The 15,473-nt window shown below is 34.7% G+C and overlaps 1 protein-coding gene across 4 annotated transcripts in view; it reads left to right on the plus strand.

Moving 5' to 3' along the window:
* The window catches only part of LOC101743146 (diuretic hormone receptor), a 204,603-nt gene extending 190,025 nt beyond the window's left edge, over window positions 1-14,578 (plus strand). For 2 of the 4 annotated variants that reach the window (XM_021352744.3, XM_062674009.1), the window contains 4 exons: window positions 1,951-2,076; window positions 4,643-4,831; window positions 8,012-8,178; window positions 11,444-14,578. In XM_021352744.3, the coding sequence (XP_021208419.1) occupies window positions 1,951-2,076; window positions 4,643-4,831; window positions 8,012-8,178; window positions 11,444-11,732 (771 nt within the window). In that variant the 3' untranslated portion in view covers window positions 11,733-14,578. Of the gene's footprint in view, window positions 1-1,950; window positions 2,077-4,642; window positions 4,832-8,011; window positions 8,179-8,463; window positions 8,630-9,521; window positions 9,637-11,443 lie in introns of those variants that run through there. The other 2 variants (XM_021352745.3, XM_021352746.3) reach the window with 2 other exon arrangements.
* The last annotated feature ends 895 nt before the right edge of the window (window positions 14,579-15,473 follow it).

Consider the following 15,473-nt stretch of genomic DNA (forward strand, 5'->3'; position numbering starts at 1 on the left):
AGATCCATATAAAAAATAAAAAATTAAGGATTACGAAAAAAAAATCGCGCGGTGAAATATCGCTGTGCGGAAAACAAGGCCTTATTCCATACGGATTTACTATCACATTTTTTTCAGTTCGGTCGCGCAGCAAAATCCCTATCTCCTCCAAGCCTGCCGTAAGGAACTTCGTTCCAATAATCTAGAAATAAGATTGCTTACTATTTTTTTAAGATCGTATCTTTATCGACAATCACAACATAATTACGAATAAAATTTATTTCGAAAAAAAAAAAAAACGAGTCTGGAAATCGATTAATAAAAATCCTGCTCTGAAAATATCTTTACTTCCTTATTTCCCAGGTGGAACACAGCGTTAATAATAAAAACGTTACATTCATACGACATAAAAACGTCGTAAAACGCACCCTATTTCTTCGAAGGGCTTCCAAAATGCGCAATTTGATTTTATTCCGTTCAATTCGGTTCGCATTCGGCACTCCGCCGAGGCCAAAATGTGAATTTAATTTTGGATATTTTTATATCTCAAATTATTCGAACGTAACCCCGGGCTGAGCAAATAAAATTATTAGCACTGTTAAATTTCTTAGATATATTTCTGTAATTATACAAAAAGTATTTCTATTATTTGAATTCGGTAACGATTTTGTTTTCGTTAAATCGTGTGCAATGATTTGATTGTTTATTTATAACGCTTTTTGAACACGGACCCATAAATAAACTTAATGTCTCCCGGATCTTCCGACACCTACTTTTGTGATAAAGTGAATATATGACGGCGGTACTTTTATGACAGATAGCAAATATTGAACGTGCACACACATTTGACTTGCCCCTTCTTCCTCTCATCTCATTACGAGGGTTCGAGGGGGCTAAATAAAGATTTTGTTGTAAGTTAATTTAGCCAACATTTTTATAACACACGCCTTATGTCAATGTATTACGTCAATGTAGTCAATCTGATCTATATATTAATACGTGAAGCAAAAACTTTGTATCCCTTTTTACGAAAATTGCGCGGACGGAGGAGTATGAAATTTTCCACACTTATACAGAATATAGAGAAGTGCACAATGCTAATATTTTTTTTAAATAATGCATAAAATAGACATTAAATCAATAAAGAAAACATTACACACACTACCATGTATTTGACACAACACGCATGCATACTAAATTTGTTTATTGTCAAACTTTTCTTAATGCATAAAGTCTGTGGTCAAATTGAGAATAGATTAAATATTTTTTGTCTTTATTAATATTTGTCTAAAGTGTAGTCTTGGCGAAATCTGTTATTATAGAAGTATAATAATAACAGATTGATGGACGGAGCGCCGAACAAATGTGTCAATTCTCGAGGAGCTAAACGTCAAGACCCGTCTATCTACAATCTGCATGCAGCGTCTCCTCAAGTACTTCGGACACGTGGCCCGACAAAATCCCGAGAACTTGGAAAAATTAATAGTTGTAGGTCACGTGGAAGGAAAGAGAAGTCGAGGAAGATTGCCAACCAGGTGGACGGACATTATCAAGGAGGCCACAAACACCAGCGTCCCGGGCGCCATTAAGCAGGCCGAATGCAGGCAGCATTGGAGGAAGCTGGTGCAAAAACTGGACCAAGGTGGTCACGACCCTCAGCAATGAGGAAACGACAGAGAAGAAGAAGAAGAATAAATAGTCTTTTAAAATAGAATCAGAACAGTGTACAAATTTATAATTTCAATTAATTTTAGTCGAATTTCAACTACCAAGGGACCACTAGTAATATTAAACGTGTTAATCAGGCTACGAATTGGTTAGGGAGTTAAGTTAAAAACTAACACAGGGTAATACTGCCCCGGACGCACCAACCAACTTTTTAATTAAGTCATTTTTATATACATATATGCCGGCGGCTACTTAGTTCATGAATTACATTCGTTAGTGTTCTGAGGCGGGTTAATTTTGCAGCTTGCGCTTGCTGGGGAAGCGAAGATGTGTATATGGATGCACGAACATCAGGTGGACTGGATACACAAAGCTCCCGCGTTGGCGGGACTCGCGCTGAACTTATTTTTCCTTGTCAGGATTATGTGGGTAAGTCATGGCAGTATGAAGTTAAGTTTAAGGATATATATATTTTTTATTGCTTATATGGGTGGACGAGCTCAAAGCCCGCCTGGTGTACATCTACGACGTAAATGCGCCACCCACCTTGAGATATCAGTTCTAAGGTCTCAAGTATAGTTACAACGGCTGCCCCGCGCTTCAAACCGAAACGCATTACTGCTTCACGGCAGAAATAGACAGGGTGGTGGTACCTACCGTGTATTTGGCCGTTTTAAGCGGTGACTGTAACTGTGTTGTTCTGTAAACGTCAAGTTCATCAATATTGAGTTCCAATGAATTATAGGATATGCATATGAACGTAGTTTTGTTATCTTAATGTTTATATCAGATGTTAAAATCAAAACTTGACCAAAATAGACCTTTGAGTGTCAGGAAATCAAAAGTAAACCATTTTCTTCAGTTTTCGTGAATCATAGATACTATGAGATACGTATATGAAAACTGTAAAGTATTTGACTTATAATGAAAATAATTAAAGTGAAATGAAACCGTAAAATGGTTTTAATCAATAAAAACAAATATTGGAACTGTTAATTCCACGACGATGAAAGACAAACGTCTAGTTCGCTTAAATACCTAGTACGCATATTCCAAGAATTCAGATGAATTACAAGAAAAACCACGAATCTCCGGAAAACATCTTTCATTTTACGAAACATAAATCAGACAAGTATTGATAGGAAATGATAAGCCGTAAGAAATTCGATGAAATTCTCTCATGGAAGTGAAAAAGATTTTCTCCTTACAGTTTTCCTGTGACAGTTTCCTTGACGGAAATTACCAAAACGTATGTTTTCCCTACAACGATAATATTTAGAAAAGATTTACTACTATTTGACGTAAAGATTTTATATAAGCATTCCTATATTTTTATTACCTTTATTTATGCATACATTTGAACAAAAATGAAAATCGATGATAAAATAAACAAAAATAACATTTTTCAAAACCTAGAAGCCCTATAATAGCACTAATCATACTACGGCTGCAACATCATTAATATCGGCAATACATTCTAGTTTGTAAGATAATGCTAGTGCTACTAATTAAATCTCGAACAGATCGATAGTATTAGATTCAACGGTAGGCAGCGGCTTTGCTCTGCCCCTGGCATTGCTGAAGTCCTTGGGCGACGGTAACCACTCACCACCAGGTGGGCCGTATGCTCGTCTGCCTACAAAGGCAATAAAAAAAAACTCTGACTTAGTTTAGAATAATACTCTTTAGAATAATTTTGGATGTTAGTGCTAGACCAAGCGCCCTCACTAATATGTCGAGTGTTTCACAGTCCGATACATAAGTGCATTAATTACATCCCATCTCAATGCACGGTGGCAACACATATGTATCTAGAGTAGGGTTGCCGAATGAGACGATTATTTTTATGTTTTACACTATTAAATAACAAACATTTAGAAAACGCGGCCTTTGGCATAATTTTAGGTATTTCTAATACTACACATAGTTTCGCATTATATTCAAAACAAAAATAAAAACAAATTAATTTTAATTAAAGCAAATAATTAATAAATAAAAAGTTCTAGTCCCAAAATCAAATAAAACATCAAAGGTCTTTAATAAAGTGTTCTTATATTATATAAAGTATATTGGTACGGACTAAATCAAATGCTATTAAAGTTACAATTCAAATTACTTACTTAAATACTACTACTACTTACTACTTTAATACTTTCTCGTAATTGTAATGATATTATTTCTGACATTTCGAGTACTTTACAGTTTTGGTGATCAAGAAAACTGTGAAAATAGTTATAATTATGTCTACGACTAGAGAAAACGGAAGAAAATACTATATTAAACACGATATATAAACATTTGAACAAAAATGAAAATCGATGACAAAAGAAACAAAAAAAACATTTTTCAAAACCTAGAAGCCCTGTGTAATAGCACTAATTAGTATGATTAGTGCTAACATCATTAATATCGGCAATAAATTCTAGTTTGTAAAATAGTGCTAGTGCTACTAATTAAATCTCGAACAGATCGATAGTATTAGATTCAACGGTAGGCAGTGGCTTGGCTCTGCCACTTTTTTTGAAGTTATACTTCTTTAGGCGCGTTATGAAAAATTGATGAGAGTGAAATTACGCGTAACAGAAATGAAGTTGCCCACTAAATCGCTCATTACAATACGACCGACGTAACTTGGCGATTCTGAATATATCCGCAGGTGAACTTTCGCAAATGTACACTCGTAAAAAAATGTGTTATTAGCATTCATTTTTTAACGTTAAATATTAATTATTAATTATTCAATATTTAAAAAAAAACGAAATAAATTTAATAAAAATAAAGTATAACTTCTTACGCGTGGACATAAGTACACGCACCCTTTTTTTAACACTGTCTTTCATGATCTACTGTAACCAATCACCATTAATGGGCAATAAAACGCACAAATACAAGGGCAATAAAAATAAAAATAAAATTGTTTCTGAAGTCATAAAACATTTCATCGAATATGGGTAAGAAAGATTGTTTAATTCTGTTTTTTTTTTGTTTTGTTCAGGTGCTGATTACGAAACTCCGCTCGGCGAACACCCTCGAAACAGAACAATACAGGAAGGCTACTAAAGCGCTTCTTGTATTGATACCATTGTTGGGTATCACTAACTTGCTTGTGCTCTGCGGACCTAGTGACGACTCCTGGTTCGCGTACTCATTCGACTACGCGAGAGCCCTCATGCTATCAACACAGGTAAGATGTACTGTTTAGTATTCTAATCGATCTATCTATCTTGGATGCAGAGGCTGTTGTGCGTTCTGTCCTAGTGTCTGGGGAGCGTCGCGGCAAATATGGGAAAGACCGCGACAGTTCTCTACGGTCCAGTCCTAAGGTCAAAAATCGTCCCGGGTAAACTCAGTCTCCGCGGCGTGGAGGTCGACTTTAAATCCAGTGTATTAGATCCAGTATCTAGGGTGCGAGATCGACTGCTCCGTGACCATGGTCACCCACATTCATAAGGTCTTGACAACCGTTCACTCAGCGAGGTTTCTTCTTCAGCCGGTACCACCTCACTTCGCATAAATTACAGATGAGGAAGCTCCGGTATCCCCGGCTGGGGTGTGGTAAATGATTCAACCTGAGTGTTACGGGAACGTTGTGTTTTCCCTTCATCCCCTAAATTTCTCCATTTTCTTCTTTCTGGTGTGTGCTACTTACTACTTCTGGGGCCCCATGTGTTGTGGGTTTCGGGGAGGGTTTTCTTTCCCTCCCCAACTCGTATTGCCCCACAAAGGGAGCCCGGGCCGAGTGAGGGCCAATAGTACCGTAACCGTTTTTAAGCTATAGATGTATATACCGAAATACTTTCTCGATATTTTTTGATTATCATATTGCGGGTAGCTGTGATGTTCAGAATAACAATGATTAATTACGAAATTGGAAATCTTTATTCAAAACAAGCAAACATTTTTTTTTGTTTCGATTAAGTATGACTATTTTATTCTTCTTTTCTTTACAAAACAGTTTTCAAAAATGTGCTCCCTTGACTTGTATAATCTACGGATCAAAGGTAATCCTCGTAAACTTTGCAAAGATTTAACGAAGTTGGATATTTTGCCAGAGCGGCTATGCGTTATTTTTGAAACTCCCTTAAAATGAATGTCAATTCGATTACGTTAATTAAGAACACGGTTGTGGTTCGCTTTTTTTTAAATCGATCAGAAAAAAAAACAAGAATTTTCTAGAACTCATCCAATTCTGTCATTACACGCGCATCGGCAAATTCGTTTTTCTTCAGAGCATTAGGGGCAAAGGGTTCGGTCTAATGAGGTTATTGACGAAATGAATAAAGTAAAATTTTTACGTACCCACACCTAAATGTTGCCTTAATGCATACTTCACGAACCAGAAAGCTTTGGATTAAAACTGTACTTAGGCTGATATTTAATCCGCTCTCCTCGAAGTTGAGTGCCTCTTACTCCCGCCGAAATCTTACAACTGTACGAAAGCTAGTTCGTCTTCTAAAATTCTTAATTACAAAATAAATATTTAATTTTGCACTTTGATTTTTCTTTGAGTTGAGCACTCTGCTCTAATTTGAATTAAGAATTTTTTGAATAAATAATCCTCGTTTGCGCCACCATTAAGCAGCAAGCTACGTACTGAATTTCTGTTTTAATATCGTCGTTCTGCCTAATTCGACCGCCAGACAAATAATCGTGCTCACTAATTTAAAGGGTACTTAGAGCAATTACAACAATGGTTGCAGCTTCCGAAATTGGCTCGAAATTCAGCTACGGTTAATAGAACAAAGAGGTGAATTTTTATTGTTTCAATATGTTCCGTAATGCCCGAATTACACTTATTACGAGTATGTTTTATTATTAATGTTGCTGTATTACGAGATGACACGGAATTCGTGTTTTTAAATAATAATTGTGAATTTGTTTGCTATTGTGATTACTATACTAGTATATTAGGTGACGCCTCTAGAAACAAAAGAAAAACCTTTTTTTTTTTCGGAAATGATTCATCGTTTAAGTAGTTTACGAAAATTAGCTTTGTTCATTTCAACAACATTACATTTTTTCCCAAATCTTATTAAGATATCTTCAATATTCACGACTATTTTCATGTTACTACATATTATATCGATTAAGGGACTCTAATTAAGTACGTATTGAAATGAGCTTTGTATTAATCAATATTCTTAACATAAAGCTGAATATCGTATAATATATAATTGAGAATTGTTAAAATTGTATCTGAGGCCGTATTCAATTTGAAAATGTTATTGTTTAATTAAACGAAATCCACACATTGATTACAATTATTTAATTTCAAAAATTGAAACAAATTAGACGCATTTTTTTTTCATATATTATGTCTCTATTCGGTCGTTATGGACAATATACTTTCTGAAACATTGTTCAGTTAATATTAATTATTATTATCTTATGCAGTTATCTTTTGCAACAATCTGAAATGTAACAATTCCTTCAATTATCAGACATCAGCCCTGTCAATACCGATCCAAATTAAGTACTCGTATTTACTAAGAAAACATCCACAGAAAAACTTTAATAAGCCCGTAATCTACATGTATAGCTTCAAAGTTTAGAATTGGACACCCTCCAAGTGTAATTTCGTCGAATCTCACTTGATTGTTCTAATAAAACTTGATTTATTTATAAGTATTCAAGCACGCTATCAAGTTTGACTCGTTTTTTCTTCTTTTATATTACAGACAATACACACCCTTAACAACTTATGCAATGTAACTTTGAAATTTACGATTTTTATGGGAATTTCAAATCGATGCTAAAAACAACAAAAAAGGTTTCGTAAAGCTATTATGTACATATTTCTAATAGCTAGTAACTATACTGAGATCTTAGAACTTATATCTCAAGGTGGGTGGCGCATTAACGTTGTAGATGTCCATGAGCTCCAGTAACCATTTAACAACAGATAGACTGTGAGCTCGTCCACCCATCTAAGCAATAAAAAAAATTTGTAGGTGAGCTCACGGGGTTCAAACCTCAGTGGGCTGTATCTATGGGTTAATTTACTCGCCGAACCCTTCGTCGCAAGCGACAGGTTCGACGAGAACGATGACCGGTGCTTGGGGTACCTAAAAGCACCGTTAGTGGATCGGGAGGAAATAACCTTACCGAAACAATATTTATTTTATAATGAGGCCTGTGCTTCTAATCCCACGCATGGAATTTGTTTTTGTACGCATGATCGTAGTGTTCGAGAAAGTCTAATAAAAACGCTGAGCTACGACTGCAATCCACTTCAAAGACATTAGAGCCAAACGTTGAAGTGACAAAAACTTAAATCAAACTAACCTTACAAACTACGATTCAATTTTGTACAGAGAATTTAACAAAAGATTAATACAACAATTAAATAACATCCTCTTTCTAGGGATTCACAGTGGCCCTATTCTATTGCTTCATGAACACTGAGGTGAGACACGCGATCAGGTACCACGTTGAGAGATGGAAGACTGGCAGAAATATCGGAGGAGGGAGAAGGAGGGGAGCTTCATACTCTAAGGACTGGTCTCCTAGATCCAGAACGGAGAGTATACGGTAAGCAATCGATTATAAATTGCATGCCGTAATGATGTGACTTAGGGAAGATAATCAATAATCAAGCTGCTATTAAACCCTTTAAATTGTTGATCATTTAATCAAAATTATTTAATATTAGTTCAATTACAATTAACATTTTCATGTAAGTTGTTTTTTTAAAGATTTTATTAAAAACAGACACCAAACCCCTCGATTTTTTAAGTTGCACGCTTTTTATTTCATTTACTAAACTTCCAAATCCATATTTTGACGTATCGTTGTTTTTTTTTTATTTTCCAATAGGCTCACGGTATGAAGATATCTGGAATGAATATGGAATAGAACTCATCGAATTTTTAACAAAACGGACTTAATGCATTTATGGAGATAAGAATGTGGATTTGGATCGATATTATTGTTTGTTTTTATTACTTCGTTTATAATTTAATAAAATTTCTAATATGCTTTACTTAACGGTCTATTATTTCAACCAGTTCAAACATATTCCTGATTATAATTTTTTTCAAACTTACGTCTTTCTAAATTTTCATTTTTATACCTTAATAACGAGTATAATTTTAATCAGATTACAGCGTTCTAAAATTTATAGAGGTACATACTCGCAAATTTTACATTGTTCCGCATTCTTAACATGGCTTTCATTGATTGGTTAAGCTGCATGCATCTTTCATTGCACTCGAGGTGAGCATGTTTTGATATTATTTTAAATGCTTTTCTGTTTAATATATTCTCTATCTCCACTTTAGCTTTCATTTCACGCGCACTATTTACTTATACGTACAGGTAAAATCGACAAAGGGCCTTTAGATGACTAGATTACCGTTTGTTTGAATTGATCCATCGTGAAGGACTTCGTTATCCCCTGTAACTTCTCTGATTCGAAGTAAATAATTTCATTTCGTTTTCTCAAAATGAGATGAGCCCATTATTTAATTTTCGTAATTTCCCATTATTGTTAACCACGACGACACTTTGACGGTTCGGAATTGGTATTGACAATAAGTAAAAATGGAGCCGACTTACTTTTAGAATTTCGATATTTTGCGTAATATTATTACGTTTAATTTGAACGAAAATAATGAGTTTCTAAAAGTCAATTGAATTGAATTAAGTCAATTGAATTTCTAAGGAGAAATTCCATCTATTACCAAAAAAATATATTCAAAGGATAAAATACATCACATTTATAACGCGGTACTTCTGATTAGTTTTCGTAGGTATGTGATATCGTATACTATAAACATATATCGTAGAAGTTACTCGAAAAAGCTGACGCGGTTTAAATTAGGCGTATTGGTACAGATAGTGTCTTGAATACGGTTAACAAGACTGTGGGGCAGGTTATACAACCACCCGTCGAAGCGAGAGTCTGCGGCTTCGGAGACGACCACCACCACACTCCTCGTGCCGAGGACCTCACTCGCACCGCACTATGACTCCAGGCACCTACACGCTGTAAGTACGTGACCGATTACGGAGGGCTCTGTTATAACCGTGTACTGAACCCTAAGTGGATGACACAGCCCTCGGTCATACATTTCGGATTTATTTATTTATTGTCCTTGTAGGCAGACGAGCACACGGCCCACCTGATGATATGTGGTAACCGTCACCCATGGACATCAGCAATGCCAGGGGCAGAGCCAAGCCGCTGCCTACCGGAATGGCTATGGCTTGTCAACAGTTTCATGAGTTAAGTCACAAATAGCCCGCGTTTCACGCAGTCTAGGTATTCTCAGCTATCACGTCGATCTGTTGCTTAAGGGTTGCTCTTTGTAATATAATTATATATCAAATTTTTGGTTGTATTAAGATTGTAAATTGTAAATTGTAATAGATTGTATTCTTCTACCCACTCATTTAAAGCTTTCCTTCGTTAAGAACGGTTAGCTGGTAGAAAGCTCAATTGTTGAGTTAAGCTCGCCATTTTTATATCTTATCGCAATTACTTTAATATTAACTGTGTGTACAATAAATCAATAGGAACTTTATTTTAATTCAATACAATTTCCTTTTTTAAAACGATCTCGGAGAGAGACCCCGTAACAGCTTGTCTCTCGGTCGATTCAACTTGATTTAATATATGAGCGATCAGTTCAGTCGAACCTACCCTATATCTTAGTCCGTGACGTCATTCAACATAGGTTAGTTGAATTCGTATTATGAACACAGCTTTTCCAGCAGTTAACCTGTAAACGGACAACTTACCTGTCCTTTTCTTACTTGTTTCCGTGACGTGATTTAAATTCCGTGTATTCTCTAAAAATGGCGTATTTCGTTTCAGATTCAAATTATACTTCTACATTTTAATTACACCAATCGCAATAACAAACTTCATATTTAGAATGTAATTTTCAATCGTTTACGCTAACATAGCACCTGTAATAACGCTTTTAAAAAATTGTTAGTAGTGTCGTGAGCATTGAAAGAATAACATTAACTCACTAGACTCAGTATACTAATCAAAACTATCTAAAACGCTTGTAATTGAAAAATGGTATCATTGTGTTTTAACTACAAATCAGTCTGTCGTTAATAAATTTAAATGTCCCATTATTTTTATGACCCGACAATAAAGACTGTCTAGTAATCTGACTGTCTTTTTTTCCAATATACTCGTTGTTTTTAAGATGTCCGTATTGAAATTTACAAAATGTAATCAGTAAAATGAGAAGAAGTTTTAATTGAATATGAAAAGAATGAGAAGATTAGATTAGGTTCATTAATTACTGGCGGTAGGACATCTTGTGAGTCCGCGCGGGTAGGCACCTCCACCCTGCCTATTTCTGCCGTGAAGCAGTAATGCATTTCGGTTTGAGGGTGGGGCAGCCGTTGTAACTATACTTGAGTACTTAGAACTTATATCTCAAGATGGGTGGCGTATTTACGTTGTAGATGTCTATGAGCTCCAGTAACCACTTAACACCAGGTGGGCTGTGAGATCGTCCATTCATCTAAGCAATAAAAAAAAGCTTTAATATATCTGAATTGTAATAATTGTAATAATTTCAACATTGTAATAATTGTTACGTTGTAATGTTCATTGTAAAAATGAATATTAAAAAAAAAATCTAATATAAAAAAACTATCTAATATTTAAAAAAAAAAAGACATACCCGCTGAGTTTCTTGCCAATTCTTCTCAGGACGGAGGCTAGTTTTTGTGAATTGGCGGTAGTTCTTTTGACGTTCAACAAGTATGTACTTTCATTTATGTTGAATAAAATTTTTTTGATTTGATTTGATTTGATTTGAATGCGCAGGACTACATCACGAGCGGTAGCGCTAGCGGGGAACAGTCTCCGGTTTGAAGCGGGAGGCGGGGGAGGCTCTTCCGCCTTCGCACCCTGTCCGAGGAAGACGCCAACCCTGAAGCGTCCACCTCAGCCTCTCCCGCCTCTACGTCTCCTCTATGCGCGTCTATCAACAGACCGGACTCCAACCCAGCCAACTCTTCAACTAAATGGCCCAATGAAAACTGGCTGTCGAATGTCCAAAATACCGACTTCAAATTCGAACCGCCAGATGTCAAAAGCGATGATCGATCTTTGAACGATACTCTTTATTCTGTGAGCCGTTTTGAAAAATCAAAAGAGCCGATTTTAAGTTCGACAGCAAACGAACTATTTTAACTGATCAACAAAACAAAATAGATTGTAATAATAACATTTTTCATCTTGCTTGTACGTTTGTATGATTAGATCCTACGTACTAAGTTTTTTGCAAAATATTTATCGCATTAGTTGCATTTATAATAGAAGTTTTCCCGTTTTGCTTACGATGTCCATTAAGTGTAAGAGAAACTCATTAATAGTGTATCTGATAATAAAATGATAATATTATTTTTTCACTAAAATATCATCGCCAACGGTATTTAATTATAGTTTAATAGGACTTAGTTCGTAAGTTGTATCTTTATAGTTCTAAATAAATAATTAAACTAATTCATTTATTTAAAATAATTAATTTATAACTTAAAGTCACTTAATTTCAAGACTTCTTTTTGGGGATTGTAATAAATAAAACATACTAATAAAATATTACGAATTGTTAATGTAGTGTTTTGAATTTTATGCCATTTAAAAGCCGTAGGCGACGAATGTATAAATAACCAATTAATTGATAATGTTGTTACCAAAGTTATAATAATATTGTAAAATTTATAGTTCTAACATATTTACAGGTAAGTAAATGCGAGTATTGGTGCAATATTTGTCTCAAAGCTATAGCCAAAATTAATATGTACTACAGATTATTCATGACTATGAAATTAAAAATTTTTGTAAAACAAAATTAAATGTTTCACATTGTTTCCCATGTATTAATTAGCCAGTGTAATAAAGAATTAGCAACGTCATAAAATAACTACCTTTTATTTATTAAATTTATCTTAGAGCATAAAAAGCATTAATGGAAAAGCTTTATTTACATATTACATTTTAGCTTAAAATTAATATGGATCATCATTCTGCTAATTATTGACAAAATTGTAAAAAAAATTGTACTTAATAACTAGAAATAACCATTATTAGATTGGTAAGAAAAATAAATTTAATTGGGAAACAAAACGCTATTTGTATTATAGAAAAATTTGATAGCCATATCGATACTTGAATTTTAAATATTAAATGCTTCTTCTAAATTGTAGGAAAAAATTAAGGTTATTTATTAGCGTTTACTGGTGTTTTAAAAATAATAAAATACACTCGATGGGCTTTTAAGATGTATCTCATGATCTTATGATCTCCTTAATTTATATTGTTAAAAGTGTAAATTTATCTTTAGAAATGATATGTTCCTAAACGTTTCTTTCGACACTCGTGCATGGGCGCTTACTATCATTTTTTGGACATATCTCTCGGCGAGGAAAGAACTCTATAGAGCGCCTTGTCATTCAGGGCAAAGTAGAGGGCACCAGACCGTATGAAAAGTTGCCCATGCAATGGACCGACCAAGTTAAGTCGGCAGTTAGCGGCTGTTTGCATGAGTGTACGAGGCTCACCAGGCAAACCAGGAGAAGTGGCGATTCCTCGTGAGGCGTATAACATCTACCCACAGCAATAATACTGAATTACGACTACGACCGCTCTGACAAGAGTGATACGACAAAGGAAAAACATTTAAAGTTCTGTATCTTAAAAGATGACAAAGGTATATGGAACGAATTATCCCACCTTTCAAACCAAAACTCATGATTACTTTGCGGCAGAAAATAGGCAAAATAGTGGTAACTACTCGTGCTGGCTCGCAACACGCCAAGTGATTACTCAATTTTTAAAGTCCTTTTTCTAGCCCTTTGCCTGAAAAAAATCTAAGCTATTCGTTCAAGTTGTAACTACACCTCTATACTCCGTCTGTAACAGTGTTTTTAACCTACCTAATATTTATGTAGTGAAATGCTTCACGAATAGGGTCGGTTTAAGGCAGCGTGTCGATGGTAACTATTTGATTTAAATATATCCTGTTTGCGAATAGATTAGGTATGTACAGAACATTAAGATTTGTCAGCCGGTCAGTAGTCTCATTCAACGTAGATTAAAAATTATTACAGAATAACTTAAACGTGTAAATTCTATCAATAAAACCATAGTGTCATTTAGAGCATCGCTTTGGTGGTTGCAAAATTTAATAAAATATTTTGAATTAAGCTTGTTCAGTCACTAAATTTAGCTTTAAGATAAGAATATAATTTCATTAATGTAAGTTTGTAAAGAATTACTTAAACAAAACAATTTTCGCTATTTTTGCTAAAGCATGATTTAGAAATACGTCACGTACCTAAAATTAATACTATTTATCACTGTAATTCGTACCTAATTTAAAATCCGCAATAGTGTAAAAAAGTAAATAGTTTAAAAAAAAGACCTGCTTTATAATGTTGTTATAATAATCAAACATAATATATTATAGCCAATTATATACCTACTATCATCGATATATCGATGCCTACTATACATATACCGCATCATAATGTACCTACTACATTATAAGGTCGGCTTAAAATCTAAGATAAGTTACATATTGGAGGAAGGACGTGTCTCAAACGAATTATCGGATATGATAGCTTTGATATATTTGTTTTCCTCTTACCACTCTAGTAAATAATAAATAATGTTATTATATCCACGAAATAACTATGTTTTAAATCTTTGAAAATAAATAATAATTCAAACTAAAGTTTTTAGATCGTTTGGCCAAGGAAATTAACAATAAACTAAATTTGTTCAATCTGTGGGTATGCGAAAAAAAAAGTTAAACAGATTGAATATATAGGTATAATAAATTCACGATAATATGCTTTATCGAGACTCTATTGTAATTATTATCTTAAGGCTAATATTGTATGTCATAAATGTAATGTTTGTACTCTTATTCGTTAATAAATCTTTAAAAGATTAGCGTGTTGTGTTTTTTTGTTAATTCAAGGGGGAATAACATTTTTTTTCTCTTTTTTGGGTCTTTTGAAGACGTGATTTTTTCCATATTCGTACGAGTACTATAAATGTGAAAATACTTGTGAAAGAAACAAATACTTATTTGTGTCTTTGTTTTTCTTTCTTGCGTGTCAAAACAAAACAACTGATTGACATGATTTTTTCAAAGAGACCGTGTTGGATAAAGAGACCGGGATAGGTTACCTTTTATCCTGAAAAGACCTCTCATTTCAACGGAAAATAACACTAACACTTTTTCTTGAGCACGCAGGCAAAGTCGCGGATAACAGCTAGTAATTTGTCAATTGTTATACATCACTGCTTCTTTTTATTGCTTAGATGGGTGGACGAGCTCACAGCCCACCTGGTGTTAAGTGGTTACTGGAGCCCATAGACATCTACAACGTAAAAGCCGCCGCCCACCTTAACATATAAGTTTTAATGGCTGCCCCACTTTTCAAACTCAAACGCATTACTGCTTCACGGCAGATATAGGCAGGGTGGTGGTACCTACCCGTGCGGACTCAGAAGAGGTCCTACCACCAGTAACGCCATTAATAATTTTCAATCATCAAATAATCATTACCCTTAACATTCCATTAAATGAGTTTCCTAGAGTTCAGTTTGACTCTATACAATGACACACCGTTCGATTTATTGATAATCCCAGTATCAAAGATTATCGCAGTCGCCAGGCATGCCGATTGTACGTTAACATTCTTTATACCATCGAAGCAGCCGTCACCGAATTAGCGTGTTCCAGTTATACACAGAATCACTTGCTTCTGAGCTTTTCCGGCGACCTTTCCTTCTACGTACGTTGAAGCTTTAGTAAGAACTTCCCTTAACCCATAGACAC

This window comes from Bombyx mori, chromosome 19, assembly GCF_030269925.1.
Source record: "Bombyx mori chromosome 19, ASM3026992v2".
In the NCBI taxonomy this organism is placed as follows: domain Eukaryota; kingdom Metazoa; phylum Arthropoda; class Insecta; order Lepidoptera; family Bombycidae; genus Bombyx; species Bombyx mori.